The sequence below is a fragment of the Conger conger genome, chromosome 12 (genome assembly GCF_963514075.1).
Source record: "Conger conger chromosome 12, fConCon1.1, whole genome shotgun sequence".
Classification (NCBI taxonomy): domain Eukaryota; kingdom Metazoa; phylum Chordata; class Actinopteri; order Anguilliformes; family Congridae; genus Conger; species Conger conger.
This window is the reverse complement of record NC_083771.1, coordinates 9,427,474-9,454,462: the sequence shown is the minus strand read 5'-3', so window position 1 is coordinate 9,454,462 and position 26,989 is coordinate 9,427,474. Positions and strand designations below refer to the sequence as shown.

General features: G+C 40.0%; 1 protein-coding gene across 1 annotated transcript; it reads left to right on the top strand.

Moving 5' to 3' along the window:
* kcnn2 (potassium calcium-activated channel subfamily N member 2) lies at positions 1–26,989 on the top strand. The gene is made up of 6 exons (XM_061263470.1): positions 1–703; positions 1,285–1,380; positions 13,664–14,082; positions 15,502–15,643; positions 23,600–23,710; positions 26,858–26,989. The coding sequence occupies exons 1-6, from the start codon at positions 317–319 to the stop codon at positions 26,987–26,989; spliced, it is 1,287 nt and encodes a 428-aa protein (XP_061119454.1). The 5' UTR covers positions 1–316.

Sequence of the window (26,989 nt, the reverse complement as noted above, 5' to 3'; positions counted from 1 at the left end):
CAGTGTACGGGCGGCAGCATCGCTGCGGTCTGAGGCAGTCTAATCAGTGGGCTAATGCATCTGCAATAACTGTAGCCTATGCTATGCAAGCAACGGACATTAATTTCAAACTTCGTCTGTCTTAGCCGGAACTTCATGGATGTCATCCACATCGTACACAAATTAAGGTTGTCAGCCAAGCGTTGGCGAGTTTACGGCTTCTAGCCATGGTAGTTCACGCAGGCAGTATCTTCATTATTATACGCCGTGCCACTACTGTCGGCAGCAGGACCGTCCGACCAGCAGCCGGTGTGATATTCAGCGAAATAGCGTAGCTATGGCTAGCTGCAGATTCAACGGAGGTGTGATGCGGCCGCTCAGCAACTTCAGCTCCTCTCGCAGAAACCTGCACGAGTTTGATTTAGAGTCGCAGCCTTTACAACCGGTATCTGGCACAGATACGTCCGAAATCGTGGTTTCCAAACCGGATCATAACTCAACTAACCTCATGCCTCACGCATCAATCGAAGGAGGGGGAGGATGTAACAGTAGTGGAAACAAATCGGGTAAAAAGAAAAATCAGAATATTGGGCAAAAGCTTGGACACAGACGAGCCTTATTTGAAAAAAGAAAACGCCTGAGCGATTATGCCTTGATCTTCGGAATGTTTGGAATCGTCGTTATGGTTATTGAAACAGAACTCTCTTGGGGAGCCTATGGGAAGGTGCGTGACCGAATTTAGGAATTTGAAGTTCTGCATGAAATGTATATTGGCCGAAGCAAAATAAAAATACATGTTATGTTATTGTGTCTGATATCATGAATATCATTTTTTGATGCATACAAAATTAATGTTTCTAGATTAATTAGAGAACATTTTCAAAAGTCATGTGAACAGCTTACATGTACGAACATCCATCTACCCTTGGCATTATGCAACTATAACTTTTTAATGTGCCACATGTGTAAATATGTAATCAGTAGCCTATCAAGTAACGTACCTTAAGTAGTTTTGGTAAGGTGTTTAAAAACGACTTGAGTTTAATATTGAATAATTTTGTATTTGTTATTAGACGTTCTACTTACTAGAAAACAGTTGGGCAATTAAAACCTAATAATAGAAGTAACTAATTTTGACGTCTTACAATGCAGATATATATAGTCCTGTAACCTTTCTGATTCAGGAAGTTATTCAATATCACAAGTCGCAGGTTTCAATATTACAAGGTTTGTAGATTGGCTTCGTTTGAAACATTTTCAAAATGCCATGTTCACATCGATATTTTTTGTTTTATTTTTCCACAGGAGTCGCTTTATTCATTAGCTCTTAAATGCCTGATAAGCCTTTCCACGCTCATCCTGCTGGGCTTGATTATCATATACCATGCAAGGGAAATTCAGGTATGTCAATGCTACGTTACTGGCTTTCATACTGTTTAATATTGTGATTCATATGTTTTGTTGTTGTTATGTCATCCAGTCTACTGGTGCCTTTACTTTATTTATTATACTATTATATACAATATTAAGCATAAAGTATCACCATATGCAAGGTTAGGTTTAGGTTAGATTTCTTACTCGATTGGTCCCAATTGGTATATATTCCACAAACCCTAGTGTCATAGCCATGAATGGAAAGATAATTTTGCCTGTTATCACAATCACCTAGTATGACCTCAGGGTTTTAATATATTTTTTGAGGGGATAAAATCAATTACAAAAGATGTTAAGATGGTTGCATCTATATGTAGAAGAAGGGGGCATAGGTAAAATTAGTTAAACATTTTGCACTGATGCTAGTTGCTGGTTATTTTCCCCACACAGAGAGCTGTTTATTCAGACAAGAGCTTTCCAGGTCATGCAGAAGTAGTGTTTATTGGGGTTTTCTAATCAGGCTGAACACAGTGCTAGACGAATGAAAATGTTTTTTATTTATTAAATGTTCTTTTTTGCTTCCTGGATATAAATGGCTTAGGAGAGTATTTTGACTACTTACACAGGCAAAGGTATTTTTTTCTGATGCTGAACTACTTCTCTCTTGGATGCACATAATGCTGTATTCTGACTTGTGGTGCTTAAACTACCATCTGAAGTGATCCACTCTAGAAGAGCAATTTAATTGAATTTAACTGTAAATCATTTCTTGTACTGTAATTTTAGCATCCAGTGATGTGCACATTCATATCTTGCATTTAAATCTAGTTTCCATTCGAGTCCCTGGGCAGCACGCTGTGGGAGGTTGAGTAAAGACTGTGTAGATGTGCCGTGCCCCTACTGGTTATTAACAGCAGTAACAAGGCTAAATGGCACAGACCTTTTCTGAAAGGAAAGAAATAAAAACACAGTAAATAATAATAACAGTAATTATATTATTCTAAATTAATTGGGTGTGATAATAGTTGTTGTTTTTGTTGTTTTGTTTGCTTGCGTTTGTTATAATTGGATATTATTATTATTATTATGATTATGATTATTATGATTATTATTATTATTATTCCACAGCAGGTCATTGTAATACCTGGAGATGTGTACCCACTCAATATTACCCCATGTGCATGTGCGTCTGTCACTGCTCACGTTTGTATACCGATGGATCGTTCTCCTGGATTTCTCATGTTTGTGGTTTATGCTCTGCACTTGCCTCTCCCCACCTCGTTGTACTGGTAACCCAGCTTTAGAGTAGTTTTACATGGACAGTTGCCAACGTTCCAGCCTCGTGCTTTCTGGCCCCCTCCGCTGCCCGTACTTACTACATATTTAATAAGCCGGGTGTATTTATTGCAAGTGAGTAATGTTTCGGGTATATTGTTTAATGATTCTGGATGCTTTGTAAATGAGCATGTTGTCTGTGACTGTTTTTAACAGATGAGAGACTAAGACAGGGAAATGAAATCCCAGCACAGCTATTACAGTAAGCATGACATCTGTAGCACTGAGTAATGGCTCTATAAAGGAAAAATACAGCCCAACGGGAACCTCGGGCAGGGTTTTCCATCTGTGGGTGTGTGTCAGGCCCGGCTAATTTAATTCTGTTCTCTGCAGCTCCAGAAAGTGGAACTGTAATATCGCTGGCCTTATATTTACCTCCATCCAGGCTCTGTATCTTCAAAGGCCTAAAATCTGGAGGATATAAGGTGGAAAATGTTAGTTTGCAAGCTCTACTCAGATTGTACTCCACAGGGAAACTTACTGGACATAAGTTGTAATATATAGAAATGCTTTTTTAAAACAATTTACATGAATATTTATATTGTGCCTGTTATAGTAATCAATGCAATGCTGGTTTAAAATATAATTAATATACAAATTAAAATAATATACAAATTTAATCTGTAATGATAATAATAATACATTCTATTTATCTAGCATTTCTCATTTGGGTGGCAGATCTTTGAGCAGTCTGTTACAGTAATTGTGTCTGCATACATCATGGATTTCACACTTTCCCTCTCAATTTGGAATGGTCAGTCATATCTCCAACGCCTGACAACACAAGCACAAGCTGTCCTATACCCTACTTGGGTCTGACACATTTAAACCCCACCCAACCTGAGCTGGTTGGGTGCAGACCAGTTAGCCCTATCCACTTTGGCCCCCTAGAAGGCAATTTCTGCCTATTATGTACTAGTCCTATAAAAGTGTCAACATCTCAAAAACGATTTACTGCGCACACATGGTTGAAGACATTAAAGAAGTGGCATGTCCCATTCAGAAATTTGAGACAGACCAAATTGATGTCAGAACAAGAATGTACATACAGTGTGCAAAAAGATGCATAAACCAGAACTAATTTATATTTCTGCACAAACTTGATGTCAACATGGGCACAAGATTCAGTAAATATCTACTGGCATTCAAATTCCACATAACTTTCCCCAAAACTCCCAGATGTCCTCAAGTGTCCCTAAATCTCTCCAAATACAAAACATCTGCATATATTTTTGTCGAGACATATGAATGATCAGAAAAACTGTGATTTTTGCAAATAAAATCAAAATGCAAATTAATAGAAATAAATGTACCCTTAACACGTTTTATTCACATATATGAGTGTATGTTTTTAAAAAGCATACCCAAAGTGTCCAAAAAGCTCTCTAACAAAGGTTAAACAGAACCCTATTAGCCCCATTAGCCAGTACAATTAAAGGTCTATCTATAGCTAAGTCTAAAGCAAACGCTAACTGGATGTTTTACATGTCTGAATTTTCAGTCTGCTAAGCAAACACAGCAATATTCGTAAATTGTATATCACCTGAATATGATACATTATACCTTGTTGGAAAGGGTAGGTAACCCTGAAGAAGAAGCCAACCATGTTTTAAATTAGTTTGGTACTGATGAAATGACCTAGCAATGCATTTTCCCAACAACAACAAGTAGTTCAAGGCGATATTTGCTTAGTTATAGTATTTTCTTCAAATCAGATAATGAAAATGAGTCAGAAAACCGTCGTAACTTCATAGCTAGGTGGGATATTTGGTTCTATAAATATATCTGTATTGAATAGCGCATATTTCTACCAAACTGGAAATACACTGCTCAGAAAAATTAAGGGAACACTTAAGGGACACATCAGATTTTGATGAACGATTTATTCAAGTTGAAAATCTTTACTGATGTACATTGTATAATTTCTTGAGAACAAAATGACATAACAATGGTCAAAGGAAACTAAAATCATCAACCCATTGAGGGCTGGATTCAAAATCACACCGAAAATCAAAGTAATATTTTTTAATCACAGGCTGATCCAACTTGTATGAATTTTGTCACGGCAGCTCATAATGTGACTCAGTAGTGTGTATGGCCTCCGTGTGCCTGTACGCACTCCCAACAACGTCTGGGCATGCTCCTGATGAGTCGGTGGATGGTGTCTCCTCCCAGACGTGTTGGATGCACCGATACATAACGTTCCATAGGTTCTCAGTTGGATGTAGGTCAGGGGACCTTGAGCACCAGTCAATGGCATTAATGCCTTCCTCATCCAGGAACTGCATACATACTCTGTCCACATGAGGCATTGTCCTGCACCAGGATGAACTCAGGGCCCACTGTACCAGCGTAAGGTCTGACAATCGGTCTGAGGATTTTGTCCCGGTACCTAACAGCAGTCAGGGTATCGTTGGCTATGACATCCAAGGATATGCCTCCCCAGACCATCACTGACCCACCGCCAACCCACCGCATAACGTTCACCACAGCTTCTCCAGACTCTTTCAGGCCTGTCACATGTGCTTAGTGTGACCTGCTCTCATCTGTGAAGTGAACAGGGCACTAATGGTGGACCTGCCAATTCTGGTGGTCTCTCGCGAATGCCAATCGACCTGCATGGTGCTGGGCTGTGAGCACAGATCCCATTACAGGACATTGGGCCCTCATGCCACCCTCATGGAGTCTGTTTCTGATGGTTTGGTCACCAGTAGCCTGCTGGAGGTAATTTTTAGGGCTTTGGCAGTGCTTCTCCTGTTCCTGGAGCAGATACCGGTCCTGCTGCTGGGTTGATGCCCTTCTACGACCCTGTCCAGCTCTCCTTGTGTAACAGCCAGTCTCCTGGTATCTCCTCCATGCTCTTGAGACTGTGCACAGCAAACCTTCTTGTGACCACACGTATGGATGTGCCATCCTGGAGGATCTGGACTACCTGGGCAACCTGATTGGGCTGCAGGTACCGCCTCATGCTACCAGTAGTGACAAGGACACTAGCAGAACACAAAACTAGAGAAGAATCAGTCAGGAAGGACAAGAAGAGAGAAATTGTCTGTGGCCACTATATGCAAAACAATTACCTTTTTTGGGGTTGTCTTGCTTTTGCATCTCCATTGTACCTTTTGTCACTTTCATTTGCACCAAAGCAGGTTAAATTGATTCACAATCACTTGTGCTTCCTAAATGGACCGATTGATATCCCTGAAGTTTAACTGACTTGGTGTGATACTGTGATGATTAAGTGTTTTTTTTTAGCAGTGTATGTGCAAAAAAACAATGTGTTTATCCATGCAACTTCTGAACTGTATGTTTTTGTTCTTTTATATGGGGGCCAAGCAGTGAGGTTGCATAGGCACACAGTGTGTTTCTACCCTTTCCTTATTATTCATCATCATCATCTTTTTCTTCTGGCTAGGGTGTCTATGGCAGCCCCTAGAAATGTAAGGTAAAAAGTTTCGAGGTACCGTTGGATTCCTTGGATCAAGCCTTGTTCATTGACTTCGATTTCCGCCATATTGGAATTTCTGAAAGTTTAAAAAGGTTTCACAGGCCATAAATTTTGTCCAGCCTTGACGGAATAAGGCACAGATAATGGCCAGGCCAAGCCTCACAGTTGGCAAATAGGAAGTGAGCTCATATTTCAGTAACACTTTGATGTATCAACCAAACTTGGTACATAGACTCAGCACCCCATTTTGAGGAAGCATCAAAGATTTTGGTCGTTTGATCACTCGGGGGTGCTGCAATAAGCAAAAATGCTGGTGATTCCATGAGAGGTCCCAAGGCTGAAAATGTTTTACAGGTCACAGATGATCTTTGGACTAAGCCTCACAAAAGTTATGAGATGGATTTTAGATTTTTTAAATGGTTTTTTCAGTACAGCCAATCAAAAGTGGTGTGCTAATACCAAAATTGGTATATGGATTCCTGAGGATGTGGAAAAAATGTGGTGTAACTTGGCCTCTGGGCAGCGTTGCAATAAGCATTAATGGATAAATGGAATACATGGATATATGTATTTGATGTAGAGAAATGGTATCAAGGATAGTTAGAATATGCCTTTTATTGTTTGAGTCTGTGGTGAGGTGAAGGTTTAAACTGTGAGCGTGGCAAGGGGGAAGCTGGAGTTGTATTGCCCTGTTCTGCAAATAAGAGGCAGATCAGCATCTTAACTGCTGTTCTAGCTAGCAGAGTCCAGCTAGGGTCTTTTTAACAATCGGGCATCATAATGAAATGGTTCCTATTCTTTAACCCATTTGACTACAGGCATACTCCTGGTCTCTCCTGAAAGGTAACCCTTGGGAGTTTGTTTTCAGAACAGTATCAGAAGTTCGAACACAGTGAAAGCTGATTTTGGAAACACCATGGCGCTACAGCCACAGTGCTGGACAAATCCTGTTTCAAATATGATCACAATACCACCAGAAATGAGCATTTTCTTCTGTGCTATGACTAGGCTGGTTAACAAAAATTCCATCTGGAGACTCAAAAAGATATTATGGGTCTTACGAGGTATGAAATACTACATATTGCATACTAAATGCTCCTGGAAGACGAAGGCTGAATTGGTTCTGAAAAAAGTGTGCTTCCTTGTGTGCCTGTCGCCCTCCCTGTCTCTATCCATCTCGACTTGAATGTTTTGCTTGAGGTCCATTGATTGAAGTTTTCATCAAATACCCCACCCCCCATCAACACAATTTCACATGCAAAATCAGGCCTACTCCTTGTTCATAAGCATACTAAATAACAATATCAATATTTTGTTTAGTCACTGAACATGCCCTCTACTGTGGAGTCAAAGCTATTTTCACTGTCCCCCTCAGCAGTATTCACTTAGACAAGTGATTTCTTCCTAGGCATCCACATAGATGTAGCCATAGCAAAAAATATTTATCTTTTCAGGCATAGTCTCAATAATATTTTTTGCGGGCATGCATACTGAAGAAGTTACGATCTGTTTATGCAGCTGTGTTTTGTTTTACACCATTTGAAATGTAATTAAATCTGCTAAAATGCTTTTTGGTGTGTATGCAATTGCAAATTGGACAATGAAAATTCCTCCGGAGAAATGCAAACAATGGTTCAGATATTGACATTTCTATGAGTTTGCATGTTTTGGGAATTGGCAATTTGGGAACTACTTTGGATTCGGTTCACTGGACTCTAGCCATGATAATGATACCAACTAGATTCAGGTTGTTTCTGGATTTCCAAAATGCATAGAGGGTGAGGGCCCCCCACACTTGTTTTGCCTCCCAACATGTTACAAAATAAGGAACTGTTGTCGGTAAGACTGTGTACCTATTTCTATATGTAGTAAGTACACTATAAATGGAAAGAGTATCCTTTCCTCTACCCACCCGCAAGTTTATATGACGTAACACAATGCTATATACAAGTTATGTACAGTGCAGTCTGTAAGAATTTGGACATCTGCTCAGATCCAAGCAAATGCCTCAGAACTCATTGGACAGCACTTCACCTTGCAACAGCACAATGAGCCCAATGATACTGCTAAAGCAACCAGGGAGTGTTTCAGAGCCAAAACCTAGAATATTCTTGACTGGCCAAGTCAATTACCTGACCTGAATCCAACTGAACATGAATTTCATTTGCTGAAGACAAGAGTGAAGACAAAAAGGCCCTGAAACAGACAGAAATGGAAGATTGCTGCAGTACAAGCCTGGCAGAGCACCACCAGAGAAGATTTGTAACCAAGTATTAAATATGGCCATTTTATTTAAGATTGTTAATGTGTCAAATTATTTATGGTCACCTAAAATGGGGAAACTACATATTAGAAATGATGCAAGTCCTACACAGATCACCCAATATGGATCTAAGTACCATCAAATTAAACCTGACAGTCTGCACATTAACCTTGTTTCTTAATATGTAAAGACGTAATGTGTACAGACCCAAAACAACAAACAATGTGTCGCAGTGTCCAAATACTTACAAGCCCCACTGTAGCTACACTAGGTCCAAAACTTGAGACACAGATGCTAAAACTGATCTGAACCCAATGCATAAATGTCAAAATAAGCCCAACCCAATTCAGCCAATGCCAAGGAACAGATCCTAACATTGGCCTGCCTAAGGCATTGATGCCTGTCCTACCCAAACCTTATGCATAGATGGTAAAATTGGCCTGGCTCGTTGGGGTCAGGTTGGTTAGCAGACCTCTGTTCACTTATATGGGATGACCGTGTCTGGTGTTCCCTGAGTCACAGTGTCTCAGCTCATCTCCAGGTCACAGTGTCTATCAGCATTTTTCCAGGTCAGAGAGTTTCTAGCCCTTACCCAGGTCACAGTTTCTCTAACATGTAAGGTTATGTTCCACCGAAAATGCAACCTCCAGATTATTTCATATGGATATGGATTAAAGGCTTGCAAAGTTTCACGATGATAGGATGACTATGCATTGGGAAAAACTGATATCTTCCAAAATCAGGTTTTGAGAAAATCGACTCCAAAGATAGAAATGGTAAATAATTATACTAATTTCACCATACACCCGGTGTAATCATTCAAAAGGTGCTATTATCCTGAAAGTTGAATAGTTGAGGGTTGATTTGCAGCAGTAAACAGAAAAAGGTAAATTTGACAGAAAATGTTTTTTTTTTTTTTTTTTTTAACGTAACAAGGTCACGGTCACTGCTTTAAACATAGAATCTCATTTTTCTTCATGTTATGCTCGTTGCAGCAACTCTCCTGTTATGGCCTCACTACAGTGAGGTAGTGACCTTGGCTTTGCCCATCGCTGTGGCACGGAGGACGCCAGCGGTGAGAGCTGTTCTCACCCGCATTAGCATACACGTGCTCTGGTGTGCTGGCAGCTCCAGGCTCCGCTGGAGGGTCAGGTGTTCTTCGGTAGCATCGGGTGCTTCTCAGGAGGGTCAGGTGTTCGGTTCATTAATTCATTCAGTACCCGTCTCTTTTTCCTGCTTCTTCTGTCACCGGGTTCTTCAGTCCTCCCTGAACTTCCCCCTTTCTGATTGAGAGCTGGTTTATTGGGTGGTAAACAGGGTCTCCCTCCTTTCATAATGAAAAATAACAGAGTTGATAGGCAGAGATTTGATTGACTGACGTATGGGCTGCTGTGTAGAAAGCAGTAATATTGCCATACATTATTCATTTATGTATGCAAAAGCAAATATAATTCATAAAGATCAGATATCATGACTCGTGTCTGTAGCAATAGCTTGTATTTACATGGCGCAACTGGAAATTCTGGTTTTACGCCAAATTATATTTGTAGTTTTTGCCTTGTGGTTGGGCCATGTCCTGCTAAAACACCCTATTCACCCTAAAAGTGGCCATGTGAGAGAGGTGACCAAAGCATCTCAGTGGTCCAGGAACACCAAAAAAAGAAACAAGCTCCGTTCCAGCCCTTATTGAGGGGGCTGGGTGGTAGCGATTATTGACCAGGGTGGGTTCCTGCAGAATCTGGCGCAAATTAAGCACGGTCAGTGTTGCTAGATGACTCATTCAGTTAAGGCACCATGTTGTGGTGCGTGAATGGGTCTCTTGGCTTCAGATCAAACTTGGCTTGTACCAGTGGCGTCTAGTGTCAGCTCCATAGGGCGATGCACAATGATTGATTCCATCACCCAGGGTACGGGAGGCACCTGTGTAGTGCATGCTGATGTCACATATGAAAGGTCTTCCTCTGACTCTACTCTATGCCAGCTCAGTCTGTTAGCTAGTTCGTTTTGGAGGAGATCCATGGATGTCTACACTCTCCTGAATCGGCAGTGGGGTACACACTTGTGTGTCTACACTCTCCTGAATCGGCAGTGGGGTACACACTTGTGTGTCTACACTCTCCTGAATCGGCAGTGGGGTACACACTTGTGTGTCTACACTCTCCTGAATTGGCAGTGGGGTACACACTTGTGTGTCTACGCTCTCCTGAATTGGCAGTGGGGTACACACTTGTGTGTCTACGCTCTCCTGAATTGGCAGTGGGGTACACACTTGTGTGTCTACACTCTCCTGAATCGGCAGTGGGGTACACACTTGTGTGTCTACACTCTCCTGAATCGGCAGTGGGGTACACACTTGTGTGTCTACACTCTCCTGAATTGGCAGTGGGGTACACACTTGTGTGTCTATGCTCTCCTGAATTGGCAGTGGGGTACACACTTGTGTGTCTACGCTCTCCTGAATTGGCAGTGGGGTACACACTTGTGTGTCTGCACTCTCCTGAATCGGCAGTGGGGTACACACTTGTGTGTCTACACTCTCCTGAATTGGCAGTGGGGTACACACTTGTGTGTCTACACTCTCCTGAATTGGCAGTGGGGTACACACTTGTGTGTCTACGCTCTCCTGAATTGGCAGTGGGGTACACACTTGTGTGTCTACGCTCTCCTGAATTGGCAGTGGGGTACACATGTTTGCACAGCTCCGGTTGCTGAAGACTGGGCTGGATGCGATGTGCTCAGCCCCATGTTGAACGCCTAATTTATTTTAAAATAAATGAAAAAAATAAATGAAGCACTTCTTATTCAGGCCAAATGAAGGCTTCTGGAAAACTCCAGGTGTGAGTTAATGTTGGCCCCTCACAGAACTGGCTTTGCCGTTCATCATAGTGGTTATACGGACAACAGCCTCAAACAAAAAGTTTTGAAACTATATTTATACAAATGACATTACAGTAAGCAGTAAGTAGTACCTCTCCATCTCTGGACAGTGATCTTGTAAAAATAAACGCTTTTATGTGGCACATCTTGTTTATAGTCTCTGTCGTACAATTTGTGATTTGTGAAAAAAGTTTCAGATGAAATTGTAGGCTGGGATCAGGACACTGTGGCTTTTATTTAATCTTTAACTACATCTTTCCTGCTTCAGATAGCACCGGTGTGTGTTGGCTGTCTATAGAACTTAATTAGAATGCAAGGAATTAAAACAATTTAGAAAGCTAAATGAAAGTGTGGTACATTTTCAGACTAACGTTTAACTATTATCTTTGCTGGGTTGTTTGGTTACTGGTTTCAAATGGCTCAAGGGATTGGACCGAGTTCAATTCAATATTTAATCCGTGTAATGTGGAGATGGGAATGTCTTGACACAGAGGCATTCAATCTCATTAGTAAAAGAGGTAGGATGCTTTGCACAATTAGAAATTAATGAAATTATTTATTGATGATATCAAAGCTGGCCAGTCGGAGGCTGCTTCACTGAATGCATGTAATCTTATCTAATGCATTGTTAATAAGCAACTCACTCATATATAGTGTTGTTTTCAGATTCCATTCTAGAAAGTTGTCGGAAAGTGCTGCTGATTGACAGGCTTCCTAGTTAACACTGTCTGAGGTGTTTCAGGGAGTCAAACAATAAAGCCATATGCACAAATGTATAAAACGTTCAATACACAAAAAGAATTAATGTACTCTTACTGTATATATATATATATATATATATATATATATATATATATAAACACAAGCTTACTGAAAATGACCTTCTTCAATTTCTTGTTTTAAATGTCACATCAAAAATAAAGAGCCCATAAGAAACAGACGTTGCAGATCAACTTATATTATTTTTTGGTAGAGGTTGCAGATAAACTGATATCATTTTGTTGTAAAGGTCGCAGATAAACTGATATCATTTTGCTGTAAAGGTCGCAGATAAACTGATATCATTTTGTTGTAAAGGTCGCAGATAAACTGATATCATTTTGTTGTAAAAGTCGCAGATAAACTGATTTCATTTTGTTGTGAAGGTTGCAGATAAGCTGATATCATTTTGTTGTAAAGGTTGCAGATAAACTAATATATAAATTGGTTGTAAAAGTAGCAGATAAACTTATCTAATTTGGTTGTAAATGTTGCAGAAAAAATATATAATTTGATTGCAGGTAAATGTATGTAATTTGGTTATAAATGTTCCAGATAAACTTATCTATTTGGTTGTAAAGGACTACAGATAAAGTGATACAAGTTTGCTTTAGCAAGAGTAGATTCCCTTGAAACCCCGGTTGTTTACTTCCTCCACCATTATATTTGCATGCATGTAAACACAATATTCAGAGCTGAAATGCTGAATGCACACATTTGCTATGCACCAACATCTGGAATATGTTTATTAGCATTCATCTGATTTGGGAGTAATGCAGTGGCTGTTCAGAAGCTGTGCTTAAAAGAGTGAGGCCATCTGCCTGCGTTGGGAATAGGCCTCTTATCTGCCTGTACCATCATTTATGCATTGTGAAAAATAGTGGCATTCCCTGCCTCTGGTTCAGATCCTCCAGCTTCTGAACCACAAAACCCAGGCTCCTGACAACACTCGCACTATTTGTGTTAGGCACGTGCCAGCTTCTTTGATACAAATTTGTGACTACTGTGAAACAGTTACTTTTCCAAAGTAATTATAATTGTGCTTTTAATTCAGGTTCTTTGTTTACATTATCACCTGAATAGGACCTTTATATTAGCACTAAACAGTGCAGTGACAGTGCTCTCTATGTGAACCACAGCAGTGACTGTGCTGACTAGGTAAGTTACAGCAGACAATGTGCTGAAATGTGTGCAGCTGCCTGTACATTACAGAGAAAGAGACAAAGTCCTGTGTCGAATAGCCACTGAGTACTGAATCATTCAGACCTGCGTCAAATATGTAATTGTTTTGGATTCAAACACTTGTCTACACTTTACTAAGCTTGTCTAGTGTATTAGAACCTATAAAATAACTCTCAAACGGAAACACCACCTTCTGGTCCTCTTGTTTGGCTCAATTGCATCAGGCAAGATCAGTCAAAGCACAAAAAAGTATTTTAATCCAAAACAATGGCATATTTGACCCAGGTCTGTTGTCAGTACAGAAGTAGTGATATGCAGGTTCTTGGCAGTGCCCGCCTCTTGATTACTGTTCCTGGCCATTTGATGTGAAGTCTTGAGTTGGCCGACTCGGCTTGTTGTATTTCAGAGTGGTGCTTTGACTCCAGCATCTTCTTCTTCTTCTTCTACAGTTATTTATGGTGGACAATGCTGCTGACGACTGGAGAATAGCCATGACGTATGAGCGAATCTTCTTCATCTGCTTGGAGATGCTAGTGTGCGCTATCCATCCCATCCCCGGGAACTACACCTTCACCTGGACGGCGCGCCTGGCCTTCTCCTACACTCCATCCAAGACAGACGCAGACGTGGATATCATTCTCTCCATCCCAATGTTCCTCAGACTGTACCTCATCGCCCGGGTCATGCTCCTACACAGCAAGCTCTTCACCGACGCCTCATCCAGAAGCATTGGAGCGCTAAACAAAATCAACTTTAATACTCGATTTGTTATGAAGACACTGATGACTATTTGCCCGGGGACCGTACTGCTGGTTTTCACCATTTCTCTGTGGATAATCGCTGCATGGACAGTTCGGGCGTGTGAAAGGTAGGTGGGCCTACTGCTCTGCCTGCTGTTTTATGTGTCACCTGTGGACGAGGTTGGGGTTTGGGTTTGGGGTCTGTTGATGCAATCCTTATATGCACTGTGGTCGTCAGAAGTGATTTGGCTGAATCCAGTCTGTAAGTGTACCCATGTGCAGAAGGTTCATAAAAAGAAAACAAGAAACCCATGTGGAGTATATATAAAATATAAAATATATGTGTTATAGAACTGGCATATATACTGTAATTCTTACATGAATTCACTAGTTCCTAACATATAAGTCACTTCACAATCCTTTCCGATATGTCACTATATATAAAAGATGCCATAATCATGTACAAATACACGTTTTCTTTATGTTTCATTTAGAAAAACATACTAATCAACATATATGATTACCTTTTGCATATGGGTAAACGGACAGACGCATGGTAGAAGTGACTGACACTCTTTAGTGATATTTTTTGCAGAAGGGCACGTGGGCACGTCTGCTTTCTCTGCAGTTCAGCTGCGTAGCTGCTGCAGTCCAAGCGCACAGCCGTCACCCTGGACTGCGCTACCTGTGTACCTGCCATACAGGCTCCCAACTTACCCAGCTGGATTTGTGTTCCGTCTCTCTTTTCTTCTCAAATACATCGCTGTTTGTTATTTGTGATTAACTGATGCTTTTACCCAAAGCGACTTACAGTTGATTAGGCTAAGCGGGGGACAATCCCCCCTGGCGCAATGCAGGGTTAAGGGGCCTTGCTCAAGGGCCCAACAACTATGCAGATCTTGGCGTGGCGACACCAGGGCTTGAACCACCAACCTTCCGGGTCCCAGTCATGTTCCTTAGCCACTCGGCCCCCTGATTCCTGAAAATAAATATACCTTTTTATAATATTAAAAATACATTTTTCATATCTGGCAAATTCTGCTGATTTTATCTGTGATCTACTGTAGATAGCAGTAAATGTTGTCATTAGGGTCTAATAGCCCTTTAAACTTCTCAGCTGATGGTACAGCACATTTTGAGTCCTGTTGAGTCCTGATATCCTATTGAATATGTTGGACTTAATTCAACAGAAAAGAAAAACATCAGAAAAAGTCAAAGAAAACTGTGCCGTCGGGTGAAATAAAGATGATTCGTTGTTATTTCTGCCCCCAAGGAACAAAAAAAAAAAAATTTTTCAATGCCTTTTTTCTTTGTGAGGACAGTAAAGTGTTAATTAAGGAGCCACCCTTGTCACCCTTGGTGAAAGAAAAATACCCCAGTTTTGCAGTCCGTGTGTTCAGCTTGCCTTTCCTAAACTGATGGTATGGAATAGCAAACCGAGCACACGTTTAAATCTATTTTTTTTTTACCTAGGGCGACCAGGGGGGCTGCGTAGCTAAATTCCATTTGGACAAAAGGTGTTCGATTCGGTTCCGTTTGCGTTTCAGGTACCATGACAACACGGATATAACCAGCAACTTCCTCGGTGCCATGTGGTTGATTTCAATCACTTTTCTCACAATTGGATATGGGGACATGGTGCCTAATACCTACTGTGGGAAAGGGGTTTGCCTCCTCACGGGCATAATGGTGAGCAGTACTCATCCTCCGCACTCAAACGCTACTGCTTTAACATCGTCAACGTGTCCAGTCCTGTCCGAAAAGGGCCGGCGTGGCCGCGGGTTTTCATTCCAGCCCGGCACCGAGACACCCGTTTCTGCTTCTCAAGGTCTTGATTGAACACCATGATTAGTCAATTCGTTGAATCAGGTGTTGGGGTGCTGAGCTAAAACCCGTGGCCACACCGGCCCTTTTCAGATGAGATAGGACACCCCCCCCCCCCCCCCCCGGTATGGAAACGACAAGCAATATTACACTCAGGTTCTGGTGTGGCGTGACAATAGACATATCGTTCTTGACTGTAATATCCGGATATGGACAGACATTTCCAGTGTCATGGGAATTTATATTCATTGCTATAAGATGCAAAATCATTGTGCTGTATTTTGATACTCGCAACTCCTCCTGAACCCCAACATCAAGCATGACCTTCATCTTTGAAAACATTTCACATCAAAAATTCATTTTTAAAAAGCTCATTAAAAACTTCCAACTACTGTATGTCATAGGGGTCTCAAACTTGCCATACAAACATTTTTCACCACTCCCAATACAGGGTGTATAGTTAATATACAGGTAGTATAATTATATACTAAGGGTTCAATTTATGAATTAATTTAGAATTTACAGTATGCCGCGTCTCAACCTACAAGCAGTCATCTCCATTTCAACACTCCAGCCCAGATATGCAGCTGAGCAGACATTTGTTGGCAGAACAGTACACTTTTTAGACTAAAATCACTCCTACATTTACGTATTTCTTGTACAGGATCGATGTGGTCTGGCAGCATTGCAGATTTGGTTGTGATTGATGGTAGTTAAATGGCATATCTTTGGTACTGTGTAGCTGCTGTAGACGTTTTTAAATGCAACAATCAGAACGATTTTGAACAGTTTAAAACTTCAGTTTACAAAAACTACAAATATTAATATATGTTGTTCATATTTTCACAAATTATCTACTTTTGGAATGTTTCTAATAGTAACATGTTACACAATGGTTAACTGTCTACAAGCCATAGCTTCAATACAGTTTGTGATCCCTCAATCCTGGTGTTTTTTCTAGCCCCCTTATTTTCTCCCAAATTGAGCAGGACAAATTATTATGCCATTTAATCCGCCCAAATAATTGATAAATAACTGATAAATGACCACTAATTAAGCACAGGGCATGAATGACAACAAGGTTTATATGTACTGTATGTGACAGATGTTAAATTCACTCTTGATTATTTAGGTCATGTGTAATTGTGAATGTGCGTGTTGTACCGGGGACATTATTTTGTGTTTGAAGCTGTAGAACATACATAGGAAGTGTACTTTGCATATTAAGTATTATCTTTGCTACAAATCTACCAGCTGGTCTCCTTATAAAACTGCAGGACAATGTACCTAGGAGAATTAATGCAGTTTTGAAGGCAAAAGGTGGTCACAATAAATACTGATTTGAGTTAGCTTTTAACTCTTCGCTGCTCTTTATAACATTTTTTAATATTTAAAACTTAATTATTTTTGGAAGCATCAAAAATGCATCTTCCTGGTTTTTTTGCCTAAGAATTTTGCACAGTACTATATATTCCAGTTGAGTTGCGCAGAAAGAGTTAGTTTAATAAATGGCATTAATAACACTAAAACAAGCAGATCATGTGGTGAAGAATCATGAGGAGTGTGCTGTGCAGGGGTTCGAGTTCTCTCCAAGAGACTTCCTGTGCTGTGATCACCCATGTAAAACTCATATACACCCAGTGAGCACTTTATTAGGCATTTATGAGACTTATTTTTTAGACTTCTACTGCTGTAGCCTATCCACTTAGAATTATGATGCGTTGTGTATTCAGAGATGCTCACTGGATTTTTATAAAGAAAATTTTTGCACCATTCTTTGCAAACTCTAGAGAATGGTGTATGTGAAAATCCCAGGAGATAGCAGTTTCTGAGATACTCAAACCACCCTGTCTGCCACCAACAATAATTCCATGGTCAAAGTCATATTTTTCCCCATTCTGATGCTTGATGTGAACATTAACTGAAGCTCCTGACCTGTACCTACATAATTGTATGCATTGCACTGCAGCCACACAATTGAAAAATGTTCCTAATAAAGTGCTCGGTGAGTGTATATTGATTAGTATTACTAAATGACACATATTTACTAATGAGAGGTCAGAGGAGAATGGCCAGACTAATCAAAGTTGGCAGGAAGGTGACAGTAATGCAAATAACCACACATTACAACAGTGGTATTCAGAAAAGCATTTCTGAACACACAGCGCGTCAAACCTCTAAATGCATAGGCTACAGTAGCAGAAGATTTAATAAGTCTAAAGATTAAGTCTAAGAAATACCTAATAAAGTGCTATAGTGTATAATTCTTTTTTTGCATCACAATTGAATTTTATAAGAAGGTGTTTAAGTATGCAGTATGTCTAATATGTCATATGTATATACTGTATTATATGGGCCATAATCATGTAAAAATACCTATTTACCTTTTTATATATTTAATTTAGTATAGCATACTAATCATCATATATGGTTTTTACAAACCTTTTGCATATGGGCTCTGTAACCCCAATTTCTACTCGAAAGTAAATTTTTGGGTGCTAACCCTTCAGAGCAAATATCTCCAGAACCACAAATCCAATCCATCAATCCATCTTCATTATTGAATATAGAAAGAACATTTACACAAAGTTTGAGCAAAATTGGAGTGGTCTGCAACCTCTGGTTGATATTTCACAAAATGACGCTATTGCTGTAGAAAGCTCCACATATACGACATCCAAGAAAGAGACGACCCCTTGGTGAGATGAGACCTGTATCTGGTGCCTCCCAGTGCATCATAATCTTCTTTGCGGCAAAAATCTGTTTTTGACACAGAGATAAATGCAATCATGGCAAAGATTTAAAATGAGAAGAGGGAGACATAGGTGCAGTTACTCAGAGCACAGTGGGAAGATGTGATTGTGGTATTTATCATACATGCAGCCAACAAGCACTCTGTGTTTCTGAGCTCCGCAGTGTCACTATGAAGCATTCTCTACATTTTTATAACAAAGCATTTTGTCTTGGAAGAGTATATTGTTAGAAACGATACTGTGCTTTCGTGTTGTTCCTGAGGGTTTTCTTTTTATTTTTGCGTTTTATTGTTGAAGATGATGCAGTTAGCGATTGGCACCATTTTACTCTGCAGTAGCTCTGCTCCTCTGGGGCGCTCTATGCTCATGGCTCCAGCAGTTAAGCACAGATCTCATTATCTCGCTTTTGCTCCCCCTCCCCTTTTCCAAATTCGGAATGGCCAATTGTACATCAGTACTCTAGACCCCCGATATCATTTCGGGAGAGCTGCAGCACACAATTCCAAACACCATATCTTATCACACAGCAGCTCTCTAATCAAGCTCACACAGAAACAGTGTTTTGCAAATAGGAATTCTCAAGTTAAGACAAAGAAAGGGAGACATTTTATCTCTTTCTCTACAATCAGCACTGCATTCTGGGACATTAGGAAGTAGGGAACAGCATCGTCGGTCACTGTCCCTCTTATGCTAAACCATTGTTGTCATGATTGTGAATTAGATCTGAATCATCTAGCTGAATGATTAATCCAGGCTGGCAGCAAGCTTTGCACCTGTACAGGGTAAAAGGTGAACCCTTAAAATCCACAGAGGTGATGAAGATTTGTTTTATCTTATACTTGCTGATAGGATCTTCAAAATATCTTCAAAAATGTTTGAAATTGATTTTCAGGTTTAATTGACCATTTAATTATTCCTTTTGATATGCTATTAAAATATCACATAATCACATACAATAATGAAAACTCAAAGTGTGAATTGACAACTTCATCAAATTAGCCTAATCCTGTTAACAAACCGCTACATAAAGTTAACTAGATGCTAGAAATTTTTGTTATGCTTTACAATAAGATTACATGAATTGGCATTAACTAATATTGTTCTTAACTTAGTAACTACTGAGAAGTTAATCTGTACAGCTTTGTTTGTGTATTTGTACATAATTCATTTATGTTAACAACTACACTAGTTAATTTAAATTAATATTAGACTGAATAAAACAATTACAGTGTTTGTTAATGGTTGACTAAATAGAAGTTTAGCTGATGGTTTACTAATGTGTGACTATTCAGGTAACTAATACATTAGTTAATGACAAATCATGTACCTTATTGTAAAGTGTGACCAAAAATTTTGAATTTTTTTAATGTAGTCCCTGGTGGAATCTATCCAAGTCTGGGGAGAACTAGTGGACATTATTTATAAACTTCTGACAGGTATTTTTATGCACTCTTTAAAAACTGGAGAACAACCAGATTGGAAGTAAAGTAGCACAATATTAACATATAAGATGGAGTGATGCACAAACCCAGGAGACTATGATCCTCTTAAATTGCATTTTATGTAAAATCCTCAATATTACCACATTTTATGGGATTATTGTTAGGCACACCCTGTCAGGATGATAAATACATCGGGGGCTTGGTGATAAAAATACCTCCTGCTAATCAGCTGAGATATTACAGGAATATCATAAATCAGCGTAATGTTTTATATTTCAGTGCTGCTTAATTGGAAACATGGGATAAAATTAGTGCACATTGTTCATTATGCCTTAAAATTACACTGTAATTTTAAGCCTTCTTCTGACATCTCATTTTTCATGCCACTGTTACATTTAGTAATAATAAATAACTAATTTTACTAATGTTACACAAGCCTACATGTGTTTTGGCCTATACTGGTGCTGAATTATTCAAAAAAGAATGTTCTTGAGTTTAATTATTGTAAATACCTTCATTGAATAACCCTACTTGGCCTGGTTTAATAAATACATTTAAAAAATGTTTGTCAATCAACAAACAACTGATACATCTTTGTAGACAGAACTGCATAAGTAAAAGAAATCAGGAGGATTAGCGTTACCAGACATGGGTTCAAATATTTGTTTTGGATTGAAATATGTTTCAATGCTGTGTTGTTCTTGCATGGTGCATTTGAGCCTTCTAGCAGATGGGTGCGGTTTTCATTTAATTTGTTCCAATACACCAGGCAAGCTTAATGCAGAAAAGTATTTGAATCCATAGCAAATACTATTTGAACCCAGGTCTGAGAGATACATTGCACTCCAAAATTATTCACACCCTTGATAAAGATGAAAAGCGTGCAAGCATATAATAAGCAATGCCAGTGATGACCGAAGTTTGTCAGGCACATGGTAAATCTTTTTATATTAATACAAAATTCAATGGAATGGAATGAAGAAGCACTTGATCAAACTCTACTTTTACTGTACTTTTATTTCCCACACAAGTGTCACACATATTCACAGCCTCTTGGTCTTCCATGGCGTCTCATTGAGGTGAGTGATTATACTGGAGAGGGCCCGCTGGCCTGCACTTCTGGACTGCCCTCTTCAATTCAAACCACACATTTTTTGGGTTCGAGTTTAAAAATTATGCTGGACATTACGTTCATTTTGTCAGGTATGGTCAGTTAACCTGAGAGCTCTTTGCCTTCCCCACGGTGATTTAATGCGAGTTATCTCATTTTTACATCCCAGTGAAACAGGTAATCAAGTCAAGCCACAACTCCCTCAGATTGAAATCTTACTTAAAGTAGCGCTGTCATGCTTGTTTCAGTTGAAATTATTTGGACCATGTGCTTGAATTATGTGTGTAGGCCTTTTTAAAATCACCGTCAATGTATCTGTTTCCTAAATATGGGGCAAAACTTATAGGGGCATTGAATCTCAAGCCTGTGTTTCCCAGAAGGTAATGGGCGCTCAAACTGTGCTCAAACGCCACCTTTGAATGCAGAGACTGGTTTATGGACGGCCACCCATCCAGGAGAGCTCATGACACTCCCAAAAAATACGGTAACGTTAGCATACAAATATCACAGAACCTAACTCGGCTAGCCTGAGCGATATGGCGGACAGTTCTGACTTTGCTGAGTTAGAAGACGTGACTTCCCATTTTGACGAAGAAATACAACCTTACAGTTCTGACCCAGGATTTACAGAGGAAGAATTGCATGAGCGAGAGAGACAGACAGCGGAGGACGAGGCAGCTGAAGTGAACAAAGAGCAGAGAAGTGGGAACAGAAATTGGTGTCAGTGTGGGAGCTGTGAACCCATGCTTTTGCTGCCGCGAATGGGATCAAGGGCAACGGCTGTTGGCAGAAACTGAACACGGAGTTTGCATCAATATGAGGATTATTGGAACTATCCACAACCAAGATTTTGATACAGCGTGACAGCTAGATATTTACTTATTCGGCACTTAGTTACACTCCTGAACCCCTTGGTTGAGGATACTTCTTCCAATTTACCCTTAGAGGTTTTGTCCCATATTTAGGAAACAGCTACACTGACGGTGATTTTAAAAAGGCCTACACACAGAATTTAGGCATTTAATCCAAATAATCTCAAAAGAAACAAGTGTGACCGTGCTCCTTTAAAGGTTAGCATGTCTATGCAGATTTATTTTGGTTGGATTTTATTTTAAACGTATTATAAATAAATACTTATCATGTGTATTTGAAATACACATGCGTGTATTACAAACGAGACATGTTGTTTCCGGAGAAGTTGGAACAATAACCGCTGAAAACACGTGTATCCTTCCATCTTCCGCTGGTGATCGCAGTGATCCGCGCACCTAATCAATGCGCTCAGTCAGTGGAAGATGGAAGGATACATGTGTATTCAGTGGTTATAGTTCCAACCGTCTAACTTAAAAAAATAAAATAAAATAAATTCCTGTGTGTGTATTTCAAATACACAAGATACCTTGTGTAAATAAGACAGCTTTGGAGTTGCCGTAAGGTGTATTTCTTCACTTTGAAGGGGGTAGGCTACTGGCACAGCATTCTTTGCTCAACTTTATCAAAGGTGTGAATAATTTTTCGAGGACACTGTATTTTCACCAAATATAGAAATGGGGAAATGCATCTTTATCAACCTTTATAAAAGATCTGGGGCTGAAACCATCTGTCCTATATCTGGTGCTTCAAGGGTATATGTGCATGAATTAGCAAGTTAAAAAAGGGGGAACATTTGTACATACATTGAGTACATTATATAATACACTCAGTGAGCAATTTATTAAGTAGACCTTTACACCAGCTTGTTAATGCAAATATTTAATCAGCCAATCATGAGGCAGCATCTAAAAGCATAAAATCATGCAGATTTCAAGGGGTTCAGCTGTTTTTCAGAACAAATGTCAGAATGGGGAAGAAATGTGATCTAAGTGACTTTCACCTTTGAATGATTGTTGGTGCCAGACTGGGTGGTTTGAATATCTCAGAAACTGCTGATCTCCTTGGATTTTCATGCACAACAGTCTCTAGTGGTTCCAGAGAATGGTGCAAAAAGAAAAAAAAACATGCAGTGAGTGGCAGTTCTGCAGCCAAAAACACCTTGTTAATGAGAGAGGTCAGCGGAGAAAGGCCAGACTGGTCGAAGCTGACAGGAAGGTGACAGTAACTCAAATAGCATTATTGCAACAATTCACATGCATTACAACAGTGGGAAGAGCATTTCTGAACACACAATGCATCGAACCTCAAAGTGGATAGGCTACAGCAGCAGAAGACCAATGAGTCTTAAAAATACCGAATAAAGTGCTCACTGACTGTATATTGTTCAAGTTAATAGGTATATATTGTACTCATATATGCACATGATCAAACATGTACACACACACACACACACACACACACGCACTCATGCATGCGCACCTTGTTCTATTGACATAATGCTTTGCTGCATTAAATATAGTTAATTAAGTTAAGTTAAGGTTTGTAGGTAGGCTGAATCACAACTTATAAATAACACCCTCAATAGAAAAGAGTAATTATGTAAAACCCAAATAACCTGCTGTTGTGTTTCTGTTCATCTCAGGGGGCTGGATGCACTGCTTTGGTGGTTGCCGTTGTTGCAAAGAAATTGGAATTAACCAAAGCTGAAAAACATGTACACAATTTCATGATGGATACACAGCTGACAAAAAGAGTAAGTTAAGGAAGAGTGCTAAAGAACTGCCTCTGCCACATACCCTGTAGAACAAAACTCTTAAAAGTATTTGTATTTATTATAATTCCCTCCATCGTTCAGTTATGATAATATACAAGAAGAATACAAAAGTAAACATACATATCTGTCACTTACAAAAGCACAGCAGTCCCTTCCATACGTCTTCAGACAAACAGGTTGATATTAAAATAAGTTTGCTCCTACGTCCCATACTTTCAAATGACCACACTTTTGCGTATACTCTGCCAGGCATGGTCGTAGAGATGGGCTGATTTTGCATACCATACAATACTATGAGATCTAGCTGTTGAGTGAGGTGTGCTTTGTTAGGGTTGGAGTGAAGCATTCACTGTTGCACCCAATGCTTTTATTAGCCTATTCTCCCTTGTGGCCAATGCTTCTATTAGACTAGCATGGTTCCTTATGTTTCGATTAGACTAGCATTGTGCCCAATACTTCTGTTAGCATATTCTCCCTTGTGCTTGATGTGTTTATTAGCCTTACATTGTGGCTTATGCTTCTATTAGCCTAGCATTGTGACTTATGCTTCGTTTAGCCTGACATGGTGTGCTATACTTCTATCAGTATATCATTGTGCCCTATGTTTCTATTAGCCTAGCATTGTGCCCAATACTTCTATTAGCCTAGCACTGTGACTTATGCTTTGTTTAGCCTGGCATGGTGTGCTATACTTCTATTAGCCTAGCATTGTGACTTGTGCTTTGTTTAGCCTGGCATGGTGTGCTATACTTCTATTAGCCTAGCATTGTGACTTGTGCTTTGTTTAGCCTGGCATGGTGTGCTATACTTCTATTAGCCTAGCATTGTGACTTGTGCTTTGTTTAGCCTGGCATGGTGTGCTATACTTCTATCAGTGTATCATTGTGCCCTATGCTTCTATTAGCCTAGCATTGTGCCCAATACTTCTACTAGCCTATTCTCCATTGTGACCTGAGCCTATAAGGTCACTCACTGTGGCTTTATCTTTGTTGAAAATGGTCATTTTTAAGATTTGGGCAATGCTGACATGCACTTATGGGCTATTGTGCCATCTTGAGCTTAATAAATGGCAAGCCATGGCGAATTGCATCATTGAGACAACTTGCTTTATTTGCTGGGTTCATTTGTTGAAACTGTCAGTTTCATCAGTTGAGAACAGTACTTAATAAAGTGTCAACCTACTACTGCATAAGAAACCAGGGTTGTCAATGTCTTACTGTGTTATACTACACCCTTGTGGATGAGGCTTAGGCCTAAAACAGATTAGGAAGCATCACTGGAAATTATATACAAATATTTGAATGCATACCAATTTTAGAAGGTTAAAATCAAACTCTATTTAATGCCAATGGTGAAAGCCTTTGTTCTAGTTATTGACAAGGCAGGCTGTTCTTGTGATTGTCAGGTCAGAGTGATAGACTGTTCTTGTGATTGACAAGGCAATCCACAGGAGGCGGGGATAGGTCAAGGAGCACACATTATTATTGATTGGCTTTCGATGCAGCTGTTATTATGGATGTTATTGTGGCTATTATTATGGGTGCTATTACAGATGCTGTAATACATGTTAGAAGTGCTGTCAGTGCTGTCAGTTCAGAACCGCAGAACTAGTAGAACTAGTAGGACTAGTCACTGTACAGGCTCTGACTGCATGAGACCCACGCAGACCCAACATTTCCTGCTCCCCCACACGGGAGAAATGATGGAGCAAGTGCCATGGGGTCAGCTCGTGTCTGAATCAGCAATTGGGACCTCAGGGAGGAAATTACTCAAAAGCTCAAAAGTCACAAAACCCCAAGATTATTTAGCTAAATAAATAACTTTCCTTTTTATTTTCTGTAGATGTTGTACTCTCATATGTTTGCTTTTTTTCTATGTACATTTTATGAATAGTTTTCTGGGGGGGGGGGTTAAAATGGAATATGCTTACCTAAGATGAAGGTTTGTGGATGGCTGGCTAGACTAGCAGTAGCAGTAGCATATCTCCTGTTGGGGGGTGGACATGAAGGGCCTTGGGGGCAAAAACATTGAGAACCAGAATATACTGAGTTTATCTGCTAAATCTGTGGTTGTCTTAGGACAAGGCCTGTATGCACAGACCCATTTATCAGTACAGAAACCTACACAGTACAGCCTCATAAAAGACAGCCTTAAAAATGTAATCCACTGCTGTGCTGTAAATGCCATTCCCCGACTGCTCAGGCATCACACCATGTTACTCTTTTATCAGCAGTTCATAATCTTTTTATGTCCTTTTTGTTTTCAATAGTGTTTAGTCTATTTATTCTATATTAAGAACAGTACGCTTCCCTTTATAGAGCTCATACCAGGATAGAAACCATCTTCCCCTTCTGCATTACTTATACCTGCTACACCTTTACCTGGGGTTCTACACAGCTTCTGCTCCACCTTTTCCTGGGGCTCCACACTGCTGCTACACCTGCTGCTACACCTTTACATGGGGCTCCACACAGCTCCTACACCTTTACATGGGGCTCCACACTGCTTCTACACCTGCTGCTACACCTTTACCTGGGCGCCACACAGCTGCTACACCTGCAGCTACACCTTTACCTGGGCTCCACACAGCTGCTACACCTGCTGCTCCACCTTTACCTGGGGCTCCACACTGCTGCTACACCTTAGCCTGGGGCTACACATTGCTGCTACACCTTTATCTGGGGATCCAAACAGCTGCTACACCTGCTGCTACAAAATTACCTGGGGATCCAAACAGCTTCTACACCTGCTGCTACAGCATTACCTGGGGATCCAAACAGCTGTGGCCTGGTCTGAACCAGTGTGGTCAGTTATTGACACATGCAGTTTGGCCTCAATCGCCAGTCAGTGGAATGTGAGCCATCAGAGTTGGTGAATAAAACATAGACTGATCACTGGCAAATAGCAGCTTGATAAGAACATGAACAGTAGCCATTTCCTTGTAAGGACACACTGATCTGTGAGTCGCAACAGTCAATTCACTTTATAAACACGGTGATCTTTGAGTGGAAGGATCAACAACCATTTCCCTTTATATACAGTCTTTCCCACTCAATTCAGTGAGGACCATGTTACATTAAATGTGTGGTGTGGTGTTAATGGAAACCCTGCATTTTTATATTTCAGGTGAAAAATACTGCTGCAAATGTACTCAGGGAGACGTGGTTAATCTACAAGAACACAAAACTTGTTCGGAAGATGGACCATGCCAGAGTTAGGAAGCACCAAAGAAAATTTTTACAAGCAATCCATCAGTGA